General features: G+C 41.4%; 1 protein-coding gene across 2 annotated transcripts in view; it reads right to left on the reverse strand.

The window, feature by feature from the left end:
• CTNND2 (catenin (cadherin-associated protein), delta 2) overlaps positions 1-19,867 on the reverse strand; it is a 914,052-nt gene that overhangs the window by 463,817 nt on the left and 430,368 nt on the right. Inside the window, exons 5-7 of one of the 2 annotated variants that reach the window (XM_010833758.1) lie at positions 14,640-14,812; positions 5,766-5,775; positions 4-40 (exon numbers count right to left, since the gene is read on the reverse strand). The exons of the other annotated variant lie outside the window; for it this stretch is intronic. Of the exons in view, the coding sequence (XP_010832060.1) occupies positions 4-40; positions 5,766-5,775; positions 14,640-14,812 (220 nt within the window). The remainder of the gene's footprint in view (positions 1-3; positions 41-5,765; positions 5,776-14,639; positions 14,813-19,867) is intronic. 2 annotated transcript variants of the gene reach the window in all.

A 19,867-nucleotide genomic window follows, 5' to 3' on the forward strand; every position in this document is an offset into this window, starting at 1 on the left:
TGCGGGGGGCCGGGAGGAGACGCGGGCGCCCCTGCAGCCGCTCGGGAGGGGAGCTCATCTCTCCCCACCACAAAAAAGAGGAAAAAACCGGGGAGCAAAGGGCGGCTGACCAGGGGATGGCATGGGGGACCCCCTCCGACAAGTGGGACAAGGGTGCTGCTTATACATCCCAGAGGTTTCTGGAAGGGCAGAGGCATCGCATTTTAGTCCCCGGAAGCTTTGAAAAGGCCACTCAGCAGGTTACCTGAAGACAACCAGGGTCTGTTCCTTTGAGAAATTCAGGCGTTCAGCCTTCTCTCCACCCCTACCCAGCCAGCGCCCCCCGACCCGCACAGGGTATTTCACCGGGTACAGTCTCTACTGAGAATGACCTAGTCGCATACTTATCTGGAGAACCGTAAGAAATAAACATAACTTCGTGGAGTTTATTCTGTTGTCATTTTCCCGTTGACTCTTCTTTGTGGATAAGTTAAAAGGAGGGGGAAATAATGAAGTCGGAATAAATATGCTTGGGCTTTCAGGCTTTACAAAAAGCATGTCCAGAGGAAGAAGAACGATTGTAAATGGACAGACTTGAAAAAAAAAAAAAAAAACCTCCCTTTTCTAGATTTTAACGCCAGGCTCCAAATCTTTTAGCATCTCTCTCTCTCCAGCTCGCTTTTAAGAGCCCCCTGCAGCTGTGTCTTCACACTGAAAGCCAATCGCCTCTCATTTATTTACAAGAACACAAAAGACAACAAGGGTCGGGGTGGAGCTGGAGAGACAGTTGGAGGGGAAAGCACTTTCCTTGAATCCGGTCCAGAGACAAATTTGCATTCGAATGAAAACACTACATTGTCAACCACTTCTGGGCCGGACCTCTGGGATCTTCCAGGCTTTCCCGGAGGAGCAGAAAAGTTTTTGAGAGCAGGCCTGTGTGAAAAGGAGGTAAGACTGTCCACAGAAAGAAAGAAAGCGGGAACGCAGTATTTGAAATTAGGGGTGGGAAACAGGTGGGGAGGAGGACCCGCGTGAGATGGAGGGATGAGGGGGAGAGACACTGAACAGATGTTTTCCGTTATTAAGTTTCAGTTTTGCCTCTCCACCAGCTTTGGAATGGCAACTGGCAAGTAGCAGACTGGGCACTTCCATCTGCACACAATGCCATGTTCCGAATTTTATCTAGAGTGTCAGTTTCAAGTGAAGCTCTTAATTGAGCAACATCAAAATCCTCTATTAAGAGTGTCCTAGAGGAGAAGGCAATGGCATCCCACTCTAGTACTCCTACTTGGAAAATCCCATGGACAGAGGAGCCTGGTAGGCTGCAGTCCATAGGGTTGCTGAGGGTCGGACACGACCTAGCAACTTCACTTTCACTTTTCACTTTCATGCATTGGAGAAGGAAATGGCAACCCACTCCAATGTTCTTGCCTGGAGAATCCCAGGGACGGGGGAGCCTGGTGGGCTGCTGTCTATGGGGTCACACAGAGTCGGACATGACTGAAGTGACTTAGCAGCAGCAGCAGCAGAGTCTGTTAAAAAACAGTCTGTGTGAGGGGTGTGTGTGTGGGGGGGGGCACATTTATTTACACATGAATATATCACATATGTGGGTATGTGTGTGCATTTATAAATGATGTATATGTGTTATATATTTGTGTGTATGTGCATGTATCAATCCACTGACAAAGTTTCTCTTCTTGACCAAGTTGTGGTCAGGTACCTCTGAACTCTCTTCTCATCATGGCTCTGCATTGTCCAGTTCTAGCAAGAATCTTTCTAAGTCTAGCCAGAATACCCTTCCCCTGACATTTCCTCGTAGTAATTATCCATCTGCTGACCTGCAACCTGCCCCCTGGCTGTGCTGTTGTTGTTTAGTTACTGCGTTGTGTCCGACTCTTTTGTGACCCCACGGACTGTAGCCCACCAGGTTCCTCTGTCCATGGGATTTCCCAGGCAAGGATACTGGAGTGGGTTGCCATTCCCTCCTCCACGGAATCTTCCCAACCCAGAGGTCGAAATTCCTCCTTTTCCTTGTTTTCGAGATTGAGCCCACTTCTAAAAATGAAGTCTCTTCCCCCTATTGCAATACTTAAATTTTTTTTTCCAAATAGAATGTATATTTATTGCTGTAACTACTTTCCAGTTCTGGTTTTTCTTCAGCATGACAACATAATTATTTTGACTTTCACTAAGAATGAACGGAGAAGGCAATGGCAACCCACTCCAGTACTCTTGCCTGGCAAATCCCATGGACAGAGGGGCCTGATGGGCTGCAGTCCATGGGGTCGCTAGGAGTTGGACACGACTGAGCAACTTCACTTTATTTTTTCACTTTCATGCATTGGAGAAGGAAATGGCAGCCCACTCCAGTGTTCTTGCCTGGAGAATCCCAGGGACGGGGGAGCCTGGTGGGCTGCCGTCTATGGGGTTGCACAGAGTCGGACATGACTGAAGCAACTTAGCAGCAGCAGCAGCAAGAATGAAAGTAAAATGTAAGCTCCATGATTTTTTCAGTGATGAACAAAGAAGTAACTAGAACAAGAAAGATTCATAGCAGGGATACCATAAATGTTTGTGGGATAAATGAAGGAATGGTTAACAAAGCTGGTCCCGAGGCTTTGACCTGACGGATTCCATGGTGGAGAAGCTCTGCACAGCTGGTGTGCTCACCTGGAACCCAGAGATACAGTCTAGAATCATCCAGAATCATTGGGTGGGGGTGGAGGGGATTGCTCACATCCAGTTGTGTTTCCCTCCCAGGAGAAGTTCTGAGCATGAAATACATAGCCTATGTTTCTCAGACGTAGCTGCATATTATAATTGTTGGGAAAGCTTTTGAAAACAAAAGCGAAATCAACTCAGTACTCAGGCTGTATCCACTAGCCATTTAATTCAGAGACTCTGGAGGTGGGACTCAAGCATCAGGCTTTGGGGAAGCTCACCAGGAGATTCCAGTGTAGAAACGAGTATGAGAACGAGCCAGCCCCAGAGCAGTGGTTTTCCAAGTGTGGTCCCCGATCCATCAACCGGATCAATCAGAAGCAGCACCCGCCTCACCCCATCTTTACGGAGTGGGAAACTCTGGGGGAGGGGCCCCGGGGTCTGCCTTTTATCACGTTCTCAGGGTGATCACAATGCTTGTTTAAAGTGTGCAAGCCTCTGATCTAGAACAGATTCTGATTCAGGGCTCTGAAGTGGGCCTCAGGGTCTGTGTTTCTAACAATCTCCTGGAAGATGCTGTCAGTCTGAGAATTATTGCTAAGCTGCGGAGAGTGACCATCTTCCTTTACTTTTCTTTGGAAGCTCTCCTGGGGCCCAAGCAACATTCTGCTGTGCAGAACCCAGCTGGCAAGGGACAGAAAAGCCTCTGAGGGGAATTTCTGGGAACTTTTCTCACAGGGGCATGAGGAGGAGAAAGAACCCCGAGGGTCCTTGCTCACAAGAAAGAGCCTCGAGGGTCCCAGAGAGTCCCCTGCTTACAAGAGAACAAATACTTTTTGTTATGTCTTGGATTTATAACATTAATAACCCTATGTGACAAAAAATACCTTCTCCCTCAGTAGCATCGTTGTGATTTAGTCGCTAAGTCGTGTCCGACTCATTGTGACCCCATGGACTGTAGCCTGCCAGGCTCCTCTGTCCATGGCACTCCCAGGCAAGAAAGCTTTAGTGGGTTGCCATTTCCTTCTCCAGGGGATGTTCCTGACCAAGGAATCGAACCTGCATCTCCTGCATTGAGAGGAGGATTCTTTATTGTTTGAGCTACCAGGGAAGCCTTCCACAGTAGCATAGCTTTCAATAAAATAAATACTAAAGTATACTAATATAAATTAAAACAACATCGTGTAACATTCTAGTATTTAAGTATTAGAATAACATGGATCCTAAGGAAACCTTGAATAAATTGTGAAAATACTTTATTTTTCCTTTTAATATGTTGGAACTTCCAGTTGGAAAAGTGCTAACTCTGCTGAATCTTATTCATAAGGTTTCTTAAATGGCTCTCAAATCTGTAAAAGTTTTGAGAACAGCCACACTATTTCCAGGTATGTTGACAAGCTACAGCAGCAATTCAAAAACCTTTTAAAATATTGTAGGATCTCTCTTGGTGAAATTTTGCCAGTAAGCTTTTTAATAAGCAAAACATCATAAATAATAAAATTGCATATGCATTTTAAGTTGGTTATTGTCTCTGCTGGAAATGTTCTATATCTGTACTGTCCAATATGGTAGCCAGTACTCACCTGGGCCCTAGACACACGCACTGGATTTTAACTTACATTTAATTTGAATTAATTTAAATTTGGGGCTTCCTTCATGTCTCAGATGGTAAAGAATCTGCCTGCAATGCAGGAAACCTGGATTCGATCCCTGGGTTGGGAAGGTCCCCTGGAGGAGGGCATGGCAACCCACTCCAATATTCCTGCCTGGAGAATCCCCACGGACAGAGGAGCCTGGCAGGCTATGGTCCATGGGGTCACAAAGAGTTAGACATGACTGAGCAACTAAGCACAATAAAACAATAAAATTGCATATACATTTTAAGATAGTTATCGTCTATGTTGAAAATGTTCTATATCTGTACTGTCCAATATGGTAGCCAATAGATGCATGGGCCCTAGACACATGCACTGGATTTTAACATATATTTACTTTGAATTAATTTAAATTTAAATAGTCAGATGTGTCTAGTGGCTACTTTCCTGTATTGCACAGTTATATAAGGCCCTCTGCAGTTTTTAATAAATAATCTGGGGGTATTATACTCCATTACATTAGCCTACACAAGAATAAGTGCCTAAGAATGGTTCTTTGGTTAAAGAGAAAAATCTGTTTTTTAGCATCGGTTGGACAGAACAGTAATCTTTTAGGAGTTTGTCTCCACTCTTGTGTTTATGTTTTGTTCCATTATGTAATTTCTTTTTAGCAACTCTTAGGGATACATTTTAAGACAGCTATACAATTCATAGGATGGTTTATTATGGGCTAGGTCACTGGATTAAAAATAAGCACATTTCAACACACAGAGAATTTCATCTACTTTGCTGTCATGGACGCTCAATTCCCCATGAAACATGTGTTAACACTATAAATAAAACTGTAAATCAAAAATAAATAAAACACTAATGACCACTACATCCTACTATAATATTTGGAAATGTGTGTGTACAAGTGATGTGCACTGAAAACTTTTTATATTGATGATGAGATCCTTAATAAATGATGACATAAGAATTTTTGGAAATATTTTAAGAAGATGGAGCCCAAATATTGTCCTGGATCACACAGTATGTATAACTGACCAGGGCAGTTCCAATTGGGATTGTCCACTCCCATCAGTCTGAATTAATCTCAAACCAAAGGGCTATTTTAATTGCCTTTTCCATCCCTCCAAAGTGGGGAACCCATCTATGTGAAATTGACAAGGAAGCGGAACATTTTTAAGTAGATGCTCCGATTAAATATTTCCCATAGGCAGAGTCCTGTATACGTTAAATTGCTTGTTGCTCCTTTCTTGCTTCCCATTATGGAAAAATGATCAAGAGAAAAATAAGACGTTACTTCTAATTTCTATGGACATTTTATGTAGATTGTACTGCAAGGGAAAAAAAAAGATTGTGTCTTATTTCTTTTTTAATGAGACATGAATGATACATGTATCTCATCAAAGTTCTTTTATAAGATGAAGTATTTCATCTACTTTATAGTTTACATATGAGTGTCAGGTGGGTCAGATTTAGGATATACCACAGTTGTGATTTTTACATAATGTGTATGTCTACATGTGGTATGCTGGATCCTACTGTGTAATTATGTAGTGGATTTATGCCTATTTTACAAAAGTGTTTAAGGAGAGAATGTATTTTCAAAGTGTAGTAGGAAGAATATTGAAGTAGGAATTTAGGCAATATATACATTATTCCCATTAACTAAAAGTAGTCAAGTTCCATGCAGTAATTTACTCATTAATTCAATAATCCATTAACAAAAGCCTATTATATTCCATGTAAAAATATGAAGTTTTCTCTTGAAATTCTCTCTGCAGTCCTCCTACATGGAATAATTTTATCTTGACGTTCTTTTGGAGATAAAAAAAAAAAACAAAAAACTAAAATTTTTGTTTCAGAATACTATCTGGCTCACAATTACACTATTTTTTATTGAGAAGTTCCAATCCCCTAAACATGGCGTTCTTGGGCCAGAATATGGCATAGACCTTAACACCCACATAGATGTTATTGACCTTTCCAGGTTGTATTTTCTATAAAAAGAGCAGAGATCGTGTAAGGGTGATGAGGGGGAAAAGTTCTCCAAACTTGGAAACTTATTTAAGCCCCATTCTCTGGGGATTTGGCCATGTGCAAAAAAACAAAACAAAGACCCAGTGCTTACAGCCAGTTCATGAGGGACTTGACAGCCTGAACTCTGCAAGGAATCTTGACTTCAGATCATGAGTAAGCAGTGTCACCAAGCAAAACCACATTTTATAAAGCAGACCCGTGATTTACAAGCAGTCCTTGTGAAGATGCATTTAGACCTGCCAAGTTTCCTGGAAACGTCAGCGAGGCCCCTAACTCTGGGTCAAGAGGAATGTCTGCCCAGAATGCTAGGCAGCTGGGTCAGAGATGTCAGCAATGGGAAGCTGGAACCTGTGTTCTGTGGCTTCACAGACGGGAGCCTAATGACTAGCGATCAGCACTCTGTATTCATCACTGTTCATCTTCCTGGCATCCCCCTCACACTCGTGAACCTAATAAGTCATCTCAGGGTTTCTCTCCTCCGGAGGTGACCCCGGTTTGGGGATGGAGGTCACTGCCCAGAGTGGTGCTCTAGGACAAAATCAGTGTCACAAGAGGCAGAGAGGGAGAGGGAAATAAGGACGAGGCCTCAGGCCAGGGCCACAGAAGAGCCCAAACGTGGGAATGTAGCAGTGAGTTTGGTGGGAAGAGGTCTGGCTAGTGTTTGAAGGAGTGCAATGCAGAGAGGAATAAATGATGAGAAAAATAACATTAATGACAGGGGAACATTCTTTCGATGAGCAAAGAAGCCTGAATAACTTGTGAAAGTAAAAAACAGCGTACGTGACTTTATGGTGTACATCTTTATGTACATCTTTGAAGAAATCCATTGCCAAACCAGAGGATCTGGTAACATGATTTTGTAATATCAGCTACATGCTCCTGATTAACATGTCTGAGAAGGTACTGAACTCATTAGGGTAAGTTGGTGCAGAGCTCCAGGCTTATATAGGACTATGGACAAAGTCACTTACTCTCACAACTTGGAAACAAGAAGAAAGCACCAACTCTAAAACGCCAATGTCTTAGATGAAATATGCCTGTAATATGCCACTAAAAGGAATGTACACCCACAAAGTAAGTTTTGTGCCTTTGAGTCTCTGGGAGAAAATCAATTTGCTTGAACACTACCATCACGCTCCCCAAATCTCAATAACTTCTCTTTTGAAACTGTCTTCAGAAGAAAGGCCTCTCTTTAAATAATTCCCGAGATAGAAAATCCTGGTTCTGTGAAAAAGATCTGATTTCAGAAATGGCCAAATAAAATCATCAAGTGCCTTGTTTAGCAAGTCCTTTGAGGAGCACTGCTTTAAGTGAAAACTCATATGAAACATAAAATGAAGAGACAGCTTCTGTGGGGAGTCCACACACCATCCCTGAAGTCATTACCACTGGGATGAAGTGAGGAAAAGCTGGCTTAAAACTCAACATTAAAAAAACAAAGATCACGGCATCCAGTCCCATCACCTCATGGCAAACAGAAGGGGAAAAAGTGGAAACAGTGACAGATTTTACTTTCCTGGGCTCCAAAATCACTGCTGACAGTAATTGCAGCCATGAAATTAAGACAATTGCTCCTTGGAAGGAAAGCTAGGACAGACCTAGACAGCATATTAAAAAGCAGAGACATTACTTTGCCAACAAAGATCCATCTAGTCAAATCTATGGTTTTTTCCAGTAGTCATGTACAGATGTGAGAGTTGGACCATGAAAAAGGCTGAGTGTCGAAGAACTGATGCTTTCAAACTCTGGTGTTGGAGAAGACTCTTGAGAATCCCTTGGACTGCAAGGAGATCAAACCAGTCAATGCTAAAGGAAATCAACCCTGAATATTCATTGCTAGGACTGATGCCGAAGCTGAAACTCCACTACTTTGGCCACCTGATGCGAAGAGCTGACTCACTGGAAAAGACATGATGCTGGCAAAGATCGACGGCAAAAGGAGAAGGGGGCAGCAGAGGATGAGATGGTTAGACAACATCACCAGCTCAATGGACATGAGTCTACACCAACTCCAGGAAATAGTGAAGGACAGGGAAGCCTGGCATGCTGCAGTCCCAGGAGTCACAGAGAGTTGGACACGATTTAGTGACTGAACAACAGCAGCAAAGTGGACCCACTGCCCCAGGGCCCCTAAGCCACTCGTACAAACAGCGAAGTACAGACTTTTGTACCCTAGGTACTGGTTTTTCCTTCTCTCCAACCTCACTTTAATAAAAGTATGATTAGGGTCACTAGCAATAAATATTCTCAAAAGTATTTCATGTGGCCAGTACTATGGCCTACTAAGTAGAATGGGGTGACAAAGGATGATATAGTTGGATGGCATCACCAACTCAATGTACATGAGTTTGAGCAAGCTCTGGGAGATAGTGAAGGACAGGGAAGCCTGGTGTGCTGCAGTCCATGGGGCCGCAAAGAGTCAGACACAATTTAGTGAATGAACAACAACAACCAAGAAGAAAGAAAATAGAGAAGAAAAAATTAAAGCAATGACATGAGTCTCATACAAATTTATCTTTAAGAGGGACTCTTTGATGGCAACTCTTTCTATGAAACATGATCCTTGGCAAAAATACATACGTAAAACTTTTATTTCAGCAAGAGGCTCATTTAGTATAACTTTAATAACACAAACATTTGCACAGAAGAAGAAATGTTATAGTAAATCACATACACACACTGCCCACAATGAGAAATGCCTCAGCTATTGAAACCAGATTAAATATATTTCTACTAGAAAAAGAAAATGGGTAAAAATTTAATTTAAAGCAGAGCACTAAGAAAGGATTTCCAATACCTAATTATCTGAAAATGCTTTTACAAACAAAGTGTGAGTTTCCCACAGATATGCCAGACAAAGCGTACAAAATGACATGATTTCTCCCGTAAATGCAGTATAAATATATACATTCTACACTAAAGACATCTCAGCAATTTTGTGTTTTCCAAGTTTTTAGTGACTTTTCTCTTTACAGGTGCCACCCAGCAACAACTTCTTTCCTATTTCAGCAAACTGGAATGATGTCAAACTAGGCATCTGTGTGACTTTTTGCATTCAGCAATCAAGATGCAAGTGTTCACTGGAGGGTTGGGTCCTCCTTGGGACCACACATGTCCCTGTGTCCATCCCACCGCCATCCAGAGTTCTCCATCCCCTTGACCTTCACATCCACCTAGCATGAAGGTGCACCAATAAGCAATGTTCAAAACTCATTGACTTCTGGCAGAAGTGAGCAGATGGTGTATTTATTATTATGATATAGTACACATGAGAACTTTTAAGACTTAAAAGTCAGTGCCACATTAAATAGACAGGCCAGATCAAAAAGAAATGGTCATTTACTTCTCAAAAAGCTTACTTCTTTTTCTAGTGTATCTACCATTGTTCGAGTATGATTTTTACGTAACAATCATGCAGTTCTTAATCTCCTGCAGGAAGCAGGCATTTTCTACGATTATAAGGTGCACAGGCTCACTTCAGTTCTGCTGGACAAGATGAAAGTAGTTTTAAAATCTTCCGGTTCCTGTACTTCTTTACCAGTGTTCTGTGTACAGGTGTATACTCTCTGTTTCTTGCTTCTTTTGTCACTCTGAGGAATGAAATACTTGATGAGACTACTGTAAGAAATAGAAAACTTGAAGTGGCCCATTTTCAAGACACAGTAGCTAAGGCCGAGTGGAAAAGTACTAACAGCTAAACTTGCGGACGTGACAAAGTTGAGGCCTGGACTCTTTAGATAAAGTTAGGGTTGAGGGGGGAGACCACACTGTGTCCTAAAGAGACAGGACTCCTCCCAGTGCCTGTGCCCTGGCTCTAAACTTGCCTAACGACTTGCAGGAGAGACACAGTTCACGCACCGGGAGTGTCCCTAGGCAAACAGGATGTTGGAGGAAGTGATAAACCAGCAAGAAATTCTCTGTTGAAAAATGCGGATGTAGGTTGGAAAGGGAGAAAGAAGGATACCCTATGAGGAAATACTGAAACTTAGGTGACCTTGGGGAAGACTGTACATCCCATAGTACTCAGCCAGTGAGGAACCTGGGGGAGGGAGGGACCTGTGTGTTAGGGAATAAATTGTATATATATATAAATGCAACTGAAAAAACAGCTCTATTCTGACTGGGGGCACCTACCAGAAGCTGGAGAAGGCAGTGGCACCCCACTCCAGTACTCTTGCCTGGAAAATCCCATGGATGGAGGAGCCTGGTAGGCTGCAGTCCATGGGGTCGTGAAGAGTCGGACACAGCTGAAGCGACTTAGCAGCAACCAGGAGCTACGAAGGCTAAGGCTGACTTGGAGGAAGAAGGGAGTGATGGAGGGAGAGTCTACACACCTGGATGGGGAGGGGAGCTGGCAGGATAGCTAAGCAGAATGTAGCAGTGGGCAAAGCATAACTGAATCATCTCAAGTGACTTTCCAGAAAGGCCTTGGGATCTGATGGGAAGGGTCTTATACTCTCTCCTCCAGCTGAGTCCTATGAATTCATCTCAGAGTTTGAGGAGAATGACCTTCAAAGACTTCAGTTAGGGTCACGCCAGAGAACTAGAATTCTATGGTAATTTTGTGACTCAGCTTGACACCGTAGGGCAAGGCAGACCATGCACCAGGGCCTGATGTGAAGCCTGGTGATGATAACCCTACAACCATCTATCATGCTGAATAAATTAGTATTGGTTAAAAGTTGACAGCAGAATTTTTGAATATTTGTGATACTTTTTTGAAATTATAGTCTGACATGGTTTATGAGCCAGATAGAAAACCATTTGCTTTACTTTAGAATTACACTTTTTTTTTTTTTTAGGTTCCCTAAAATGAAATGTTTTTGTGTTACTTGGTTATTGACCTTATTAACCTGGTCTGGCATCTGTGAGCCATTATTTGAACTTTCATAGCCCTTTTGGCACTTGATGATGACAGGATATTCTAAAACTCAATATAGCTTGGCAGAAGTGAGCTTGAACACTATTTAGAATATTGAAAAGAATGTGTCACAGGGCTCTGGGAAACCACTGGAAGACAGGGATTCTCAGGACAAGCTGAGCAAAGGAGATGTTACGGGGATGACACATGACCTCCTTATTTCAAGGGTAGCACACTAAATGCTGGGTAAAAGTGCTGGTGTACTTGTTCAGCATTTCTCTGATGTGATTTTGAAATCACGCTAAAACATGCCTTTCATACCGCAGCATGCTGAAGCTGAGAGTGAATCATGGTACCCAGATCTGATGCTCTGCTAAAATAAATAGGATTCAGCAATCCACCAGTAGCCTCCATCCTGTTAACCAAGTGGATTAGCACAACCCCCTTGTTTGAATATTCAGACTGCAACCACCCACCTGTCAGATAAATGAGTGCAAACCAGTAACCTATGACTCTAACTGAAGTTATCACCTTGAATACGCACATTGATAGATGCCTTCAAATGCACAGCTTTGATATCTTCACAACCAAGTTACAGTTTCTGATTAAACTTTAAAGCAGACTTTTAATGTGAGGCCCAATCTGTCCTTTGAGCTGCTACTGTTTTACTCCCATGTATTGAACTCCAACAAGTAGAACTCCAACGTGGAAGAAGATAAATCAGCATATTGCTGGTCTACATGTGTAGAGCTCTTACTAGGATCAAGCTGTAGATACATTTAATTGAAACAGTCAATATATAAAAGGAAACCTATGAAACACTCCCTCAAAATGATTAGGCTTCAATTTAGTCAAGATTCTGTTCCCATTCTTACTGCTGCTACCTTAAAATGGTGCCTGATAACTCCTCTAAATGCATTGAGTTTGAGTTTCTGCATATTTAAGATGTAAATGATAATTTAAATTTAAAATGTAAATGTGGTGGGGATTAAATAAGAGGCAGTATGTAAAACAGATTACTTCCGGGTCTCAGTAAATGGTAACTATTGATTTTATAAGTAAGAAAGCTTTGATTTAACAGTCCTCACAGAGCTATATATGAACTGAGTGCACAAGATGCTCACAAGTTAAGCTGATAATGAACTGATTTTTCTCTTGATACTGATTGTTCCATTTTCCATGATGCTCAGCTATGGGAAATGTGATCTTTTTTCATTTGACTTAATGTTTTTAACTCAAATTACAAGGGTCTTAAATATTTATGAGAGGAAGCCAAGCATGAGTATTAAATGAGTTTAAGATAAAAATAAAAGAAGGGTAGAACTTTATTGCTGTACTAGCTACATGTCTTATAAGTTATAGGAAACTGGCAAAAGCTAAATTCAGAACTTTCTTAAGTTAATCTGAATATAAATTATCCCTTATTTATGAATATTTCTGGCCCATTAGACCTAGAAGTGTGGATAGACAGAAGGGTTAAAAAAGGTCTGTAATCATTTATCTACTCCCAAAGAATTCAAAATTACATATATCCCACCACTATCAGTGTATCATGGTCAGAGAGAGTTCAGTATAGATGGGAAGATTAAAAGAGAGTTCCTTTCAAGAATGGGATGCTTTTTAGAAAAAAAAAAATCTATACCTAGAGAAAAAAATCCTATAGCTTCCAATTCTTATTTTAATAAAATAAAATGGGACTAAAAAGATCTAATAACATTTTCTATGCTAATAACATCACTCAATACTTCAAACATTATATAATGTTTTACATACGCAAATAAGAACTATTTTGCATATATGATAAATGAAAGTATATAAAATACTTTTTTCTAATTAATTAAAAAATATTTTTTAGACATTCCCTCTTGTGTCTTATCAGATTTCTGTAAGGGAAATAGAAGAGACCAGTGTTTTCAAGAGCAGTGATCCAGGAGCTGGGAAGTAGCACAGGTCCAGGGTTAGTCTGTGTGTGTGGACCTGGATGCAATGAATTCAAGGCCGTTTCCTTCTTGAGCATCACACACCACCAGATCTCCATCCAAAGGGGGCACCCTTTGAACTGGGGTCACACCCTGGACCCCCATGGGGCAACGGGCCCCCCTCAGTGGAATGCTTTATTTACCATTCCACTTGATCCGCATAACCTTGACATCACAAGAAGGTAAAAGTTACACTGCCACTGATGGGCAAAGGTTTTGCCTGAAAAAGACAATCATAGATAATAGATAGCTGGGATAATCATTCAACTTTAATAATTGAAATGCACTGAGACTTTTCAGCTTATGCTTCATTTATGTTCATATCACCTCAAAAAAGCATCTCAGGATGACTGCACGATGCCATTCTAACTCGCCTTGCCTCCTCTCTTCCAGCAGACATTTCCTGGGGGCCATGTGGATGGTGTTAAAAAAGGAAAATAGCCCTGCCCTCAAGTGGTTTTCAGTGTTTTTGGGAAAACACACGGATGTATAATAACAATGAATTGGTGACAGAGATGGGTTGGTTGTTGCAGGAGCTTGGGGTAGGTAGTGTACCTGGGCTAGGGTTTCTGGAAGAGGAACTGCCCAATAAATGCAGAAAGGATGAAATTAAACTTGTCAGTTAAGGGGTGCTTTTGGAGTTGTGGGTTCTTCATTCCAGGAATGATGCACAGAGATTAAGAGGGTCTCATATCCCTTTATACTAAAAAATAAGTATAAAGTAGCTTAAAACAAGATAGCTCTCCAGTATATTAATTCTGGTGGGTTGACTGAATATAGCCTGCACCCCCAAATTATCAAAACTAAAGTATTAGGTAGCACACACACATACATAAATACACACACATGTATATATCACAACATTTACAACAATATTTTTTAATTGGGGTTGGTAGCCACTTCTTTTTACCAAGAGTTGATTTTAACTGCAGCTAAGTGTGTGCATTAAAACCACAAGAGCAAGTACACATCTTAAGGAAACAACTGAGGGCACATTTCAAAATCAAACTTGACAAAGTGTAACTATTCCAACTCAACCACAATTATTTTCAGAACAGTTCTGTATATGCATATGAGATGATGCATTTATACTATGTTCCTTTATATGATTAACCCCAAAGAATAATTTCACGCTTTTTTTTTTTTTAAGGAAAGAGAATGTGTTTCAGGTACCCTCACAAACTCATCAGGCATGTCATATTTATAATCAACACAGAAATAGAACTAGACATACATTTGCATATTCACCTAGGTAAGTATATATAAAGCAGAAAGAGCATGAGCAATTGACAGACATATCCTGCAAAAAAGACGCTTGTAATTCGAATTATTCTATAATTGTATTGTGTTATTCATTTCCTTCACTCACAGCACCAAAAGCGTCTCTCCAAAGTTGCAGGGAACTTGTAAAAAAGGCAGGAGGGGACACCACAGCCATTTGACAGCCCTGCTTCCCACTTGACCCCTTGGAGCCCAAGGACCAGCACGGCAGAGCATCCCATCCCCAGCACGTACCTGGCTGAAACTCTGGCCCGCACCTCGGGCTTGTGTGCTGCGGGCAGGGAGCTGCGACGGGGCTGTCTCACCCAGAGCCAGGGTCTGGTTGCTATGGTAGCTGGCTGGATACTGGAAGGACCCTTCAGGTTTGGAATTGAGCTGAAGTGCACTCTGGGACAGCAGGCTGGGCCCTGCATTGAAAGTCATTTAGAGCAGTAAGTGACAGCCTCAGTGAAGCAGAAATGACATGTATTATTTATTGAGAGTAGCCTAGAATTATCACACAGGCATGAGTCCAGCCATCTATGCTTTGAATTCTGAGAACTAAAATGACTATATAATTCTACTCCAGCTCTTAAATGAGATTTTTTTTTTTTTTGTGGTGTAAAAGTTCTCCAAAGAGTAGATTTTTTTTTTTTCCAAATGATCTCATTCTGACCTACATAGAGACATTTCTTACAAGACAAATTAGTTAATCAAGTACTTATTTTTGGATCAGACAATGTTGGAAACATTTGAAATAATTTAAAAGTCTTCCTTTTGGTACATGTTAATTGCATTAATATATCTCCTACTGTATTAATAGGATGCTTGAACACTCAAAACCTTCCAATCAGTAACAAGTTCTGTTGTATAAATAGTGATGTAATACTCAAAGCTTGAAGGGTAGACAGTGTGTAAAATATTAATAGCTCTCATACAATGTAGAATTTAACTTGATCTCACATGATCTCTGAGGGCTAGTTATCTTTGCCATCACAGCAATGCACAACAGAAGAACAAAGGAAGATACAGTGTTTAAACGGGTGCTGCTAAGCTGGCTGACCCTGCAAGAGATGGAGAAAGGAATTCCTGGCCTCATTATTTAATTATACGTCGTACAAGAAAATGTGGTTTATTTTCTTTCTTTTTAGATGAGATCTTTGCAACAGTTTGCCCATTTCCTTTGTAAGCGAATTTTCTTTAATCAAATTTCATACTCACTTTGGGGATGAAAAGAAGTACAGAAGAGTGTAAGTGTATTACTATTTTCTAGTATGTGTGTTTAAGAGGGGACTGGGGTAAGTAGAGTGAGTTGGGTGAGGGTGAGGGACTTGGCAACTCAAGTTCCCTCATGTTATCTCAACCATAGGACAAAGTCACTCCTTCTTTGAAGGACGGTAATTATATACATGGGTTTCCCTGGTGGCTCAGATGGTAAAGAATCTGCTTGCAATGCTGGAGACCTGGGTTCGATTCATAATCCCATCCTTCATCTTCCTCTTTGGCTGTTTTAGACTATACTATCATTTCTAAGGAGCATCAGCAAATTTCAAGTTCCTTCTTTCTTTTTAAAATAGAACATGGCTTTTTATTTCAAATGAGACTGCAGATTTGACATGATATAGGCCAATTTTTTTTTTTCCAGGAAAACAATTTACTCTCTTAATAAGGATTGGTTCACATAACCTCTGCATTTAAGACCTCCCCCTTCCCTCTAATTCCCTGATGGAACTTCTAAACAATGCAAAATACTTTTTCATCATCAGAAATTGAATACTAAGATGATTAGTTAGTACAGGTAAGACTTGGTATTTTGGAATCTATACAGTTTCTGGAAAAAAAGTCAAGCAAGGAAATAAAACCATTTTCATCCAGTCCCAATTTCATCATGAAGGGCATAGCAAAAGTATAATTGCAATCCCTTTCCTTGTAATTTCAAAAATAGAGTCCCAAGAAATTTGTCTATACCAGATGGCGAAGTTTGCAATAGCTTGGAAAAAGTCATTTAGTCCATACTGATGGTATTACAGGGCTAATCACCAGGGCTACGATGCACCTATGGGGAACACATTCAGAGTTTCATTCTGGATGCCAAGAACATATTTTCCCCACTGCTGCTGTGGAAACTGTCAGGCATGAAGACGGAGTCAAGGGCTGGTCTCTGATGCCCAGGTAATGGGCAGGCTGAGACATGGTAGAGCCTTTGGAAGGGAAGAGGGATTGGTGATGGGGCAGAGGTGGGAACTGACTACAAAATTAGAAGGATGGGGTGGGTGCAAGAAGACAGCAATGAATTATAGCCAAGGGCTTTCCCCTTGGTCCCTACCCTTCTGAAGGTCACTGCTCAATGGAGGGGAGTGAGCTATGGCAGAAAAACAGAGGCCCTTTATGGTGAGTGGTCAGCACTGTACCTAACAATGGGCGGCTTCCCACTGAGACTTCTTTGGCTATTTCCTTCAGGACCGTCCACCCTGACACAATGCTTTGAACTGGCCACGCACCACCCCTGCTCCCGCCCCCCACCCAACAATACATCTCCATGGCAATGAAAGCCAAATCAGATATACAAGAGTGCACATACTTTTGGAAATGTCAATACAATTTTAAAAATTCTTTAATTTCAAATAACTAATTTAACAGTCTATAAGGCCAAAACACTGTATGTCCTGGTTATTTGTCTTTTAAAGAGATGGCATGACTTTGCTCTGATGAACTTACTTGCATATGTAATTAGCAAGTCAAACAAACTTGTCAATTCTGAAGAGATTCATAAGATTATCTCTAGAAACCCACAAATGTTCTCCAGGCAGGATAGAAAGGTGGCCACTGAAAGCCCCTTTTCGAAGCAATTTCAATTAAAAATATGATTTATGTGCTCCTGAAATATACATTATGAAATAATCAAATCTGCTCTTTTATAGAATCAGTGGTGCATCTGATCAATACTCCATGAAAACAAACAAAGATTCTCTGTCTCATTACTTTGTTCACATATCTCAAGCATGGAGCCTAGAAGTAGTCTGACAAATGTAATTGCAAGAATGAGCAATATATCATAATATTACAACCCTGACATAGCACCTGGCAAGGGCAAAACAGGGCAATAGCCAAAACACTGCATGCATTTAGAATCGTTTTCTCATTGATTACTAGGTTTCAAGTGAATGGCGTTTATTCACTCCAATTTTAGAGAGCACAGATATACAAGAATATGAAACAGGTGAAAATTAGAAGACAATTCTTAATTTCTTTATAATAAAATTTATGTATAACTGACTCAATTAGCTTTATTAACATTATTGTGCACTGGGGTAGAAAATTCAAATTTTTCACTGATTTCAGAAACATTTATAGTTTGGGGCTTTAAATGATGATTTTTTCCCCTCACAACCTTATGACTTCCCATGAAGTCTTGCTTGAAAGTGAAAGTAAAAGTGAAGTCGCTCAGTCCTGTCTGACTCTTTGCGACCCCATGGCCTATCAGGCTCCTCCGTCCATGGGATTTTCCAGGCAGCAGTGCGGGAGTGGATTGCCATTTCCTCCTCCAGGGGATCTTCCTGACCCAGGAATCAAACCTGGGTCTCCCACATTGTGGGCAGATGCTTTACCGTCTGAGCCACCAGGGAAGTCTTCCTTGGGTTAGAGGTAAAATGAGGGTGCATCCTTGAGGATATGATGTGAATCCACTGGGAGATGGGGACGACGTAAGAGGATTTCTTGGGATGTTCAGGAGGGAGGAAGAGACTGGGTCTTAAAATTCCACCAGCAGATAGAAAGGCAGAAGTATTCGTTTCTTGCATTAAAAATTCAGAATCATTTACAGGTCATACTAACACGCACTAAAATATATAGTCAGTTTCTCCTTAAATTCAGTTCAGTTCAGTTCAATCGCTCAGTCGTGTCCGACTCTTTGCGACCCCATGAATCGCAGCACGCCAGGCCTCCCTGTCCATCACCAACTCCTGGAGTTCACTCAAACTCACGTCCATCTAGTCAGTGATGCCATCCAGCCATCTTATCCTCTGTCGTCCCCTTCTCCTCCTGCCCCCAATCCCTCCAGCATCAGAGTCTTTTCCAATGAGTCAACTCTTCGCATGAGGTGGCCAAAGTACTGGAGTTTCAGCTTTAGCATCATTCCTTCCAAAGAAATCCCAGGGCTGATCTCCTTCAGAATGGACTGGTTGGATCTCCTTGTAGTGCAAGGGACTCTCAAGGTCTTCTCCAACACCACAGATATTTTAGTTTTCCTGCTCATGTGCACTCATTTTCTTTATATGGATTTAAGAAAAAAGTTATTTATTTGGCTGTGTCAGGTCTTAATCACATCACACAAGATCTATTGTTGTGGCACATGGACTCTCCAGTTGTGGCTCAAGGGCTCAGTAGTTGTGGTGTGTGGGCTTATGCTGCTCCAAGGAAAATGGGCTCTTAGTTCCCTGATCAGGGATTGAACTTGTGGTCTCTGCATTGCAAGCTGGATTCCTAACCCCTGGACCACCAGGGAAGTCCCCTTTAAGTGAATTTAAAAAGACTTCATTTAGAATTGTTAATTCTTTTTTGCTTTAGCTAAACATCAGTTTCAGAAAACAGTAAACCTTAATTAATCTATGTACTTTGTGATAACAGAGAAAAGGCCAGAGGTTTACAAAGTAGTATTCCCAAGTAATTATTTGGATTGCAATCATGCCAGCTAGAGTGGGAGTATACTGAAAAAAAAAAAATCCAGGGCCAGAACACAGAAGATCTGGTGGGCTCTAGTCCATTTCTTCCTGTATGACATCATGGATGATGAAGCCAAGGATAGCAAACCAGCTCCCCTTCCCTGAGTGTTTACTAAATTCCAGGGACTGTCCTGAGCAGCTTATGCCTATTAATCCCTAGAATCCTAACAAGATCTCAATAAAAGTGCAGAAATCCCCATGTATGCTGACATTGCTGAGGGTCCCACTGCCTGAGAACACACAGCAGTCATGGCATGCCTGGTGCAAGCAAGGCAGTGTGGCTTCAGAGTGCCTGTTCTTATCACACTTCATTATTTGTGCTCTAAAATTTTAATCTCTGCAAATTCGAGCACCTAATGAGATAATGGATATGAAAGTGCTTGAAAAAATGTAAACTGCTACACAAATGTCGGTTATTAGTATTATTATCTAATTATCTAATTAATGAGCCACGTGGCCTGAGAATAAAACCCTGACTGGAATCTGTCCTGAAAACCAGATTCTAGTTCTGTCCCATCCATATATCAGTGTTTTCTTTCAACACCCTCTAGTAAAAGTAAAGTCGATCAGTCGTGTCCAACACTTTGAGACCCCATGGACTGTAGCCTGCCAGGTTCCTCTGTCCATGGGGTTTTCCAGACAAGGATACTGGAGTGGGTTGCTATTTCCTCCTCCAGGGGATCTTCCCGACACAGGGACCGAACCTGGGTCTCCAGTATTGCAGACAGACGCTTTACCGTCTGAGCCACCAGGGAAGCCCGC

This window comes from Bison bison, unplaced genomic scaffold (genome assembly GCF_000754665.1).
Source record: "Bison bison bison isolate TAMUID 2011002044 unplaced genomic scaffold, Bison_UMD1.0 scf7180017863887, whole genome shotgun sequence".
NCBI classification, from domain to species: Eukaryota; Metazoa; Chordata; class Mammalia; order Artiodactyla; family Bovidae; genus Bison; species Bison bison.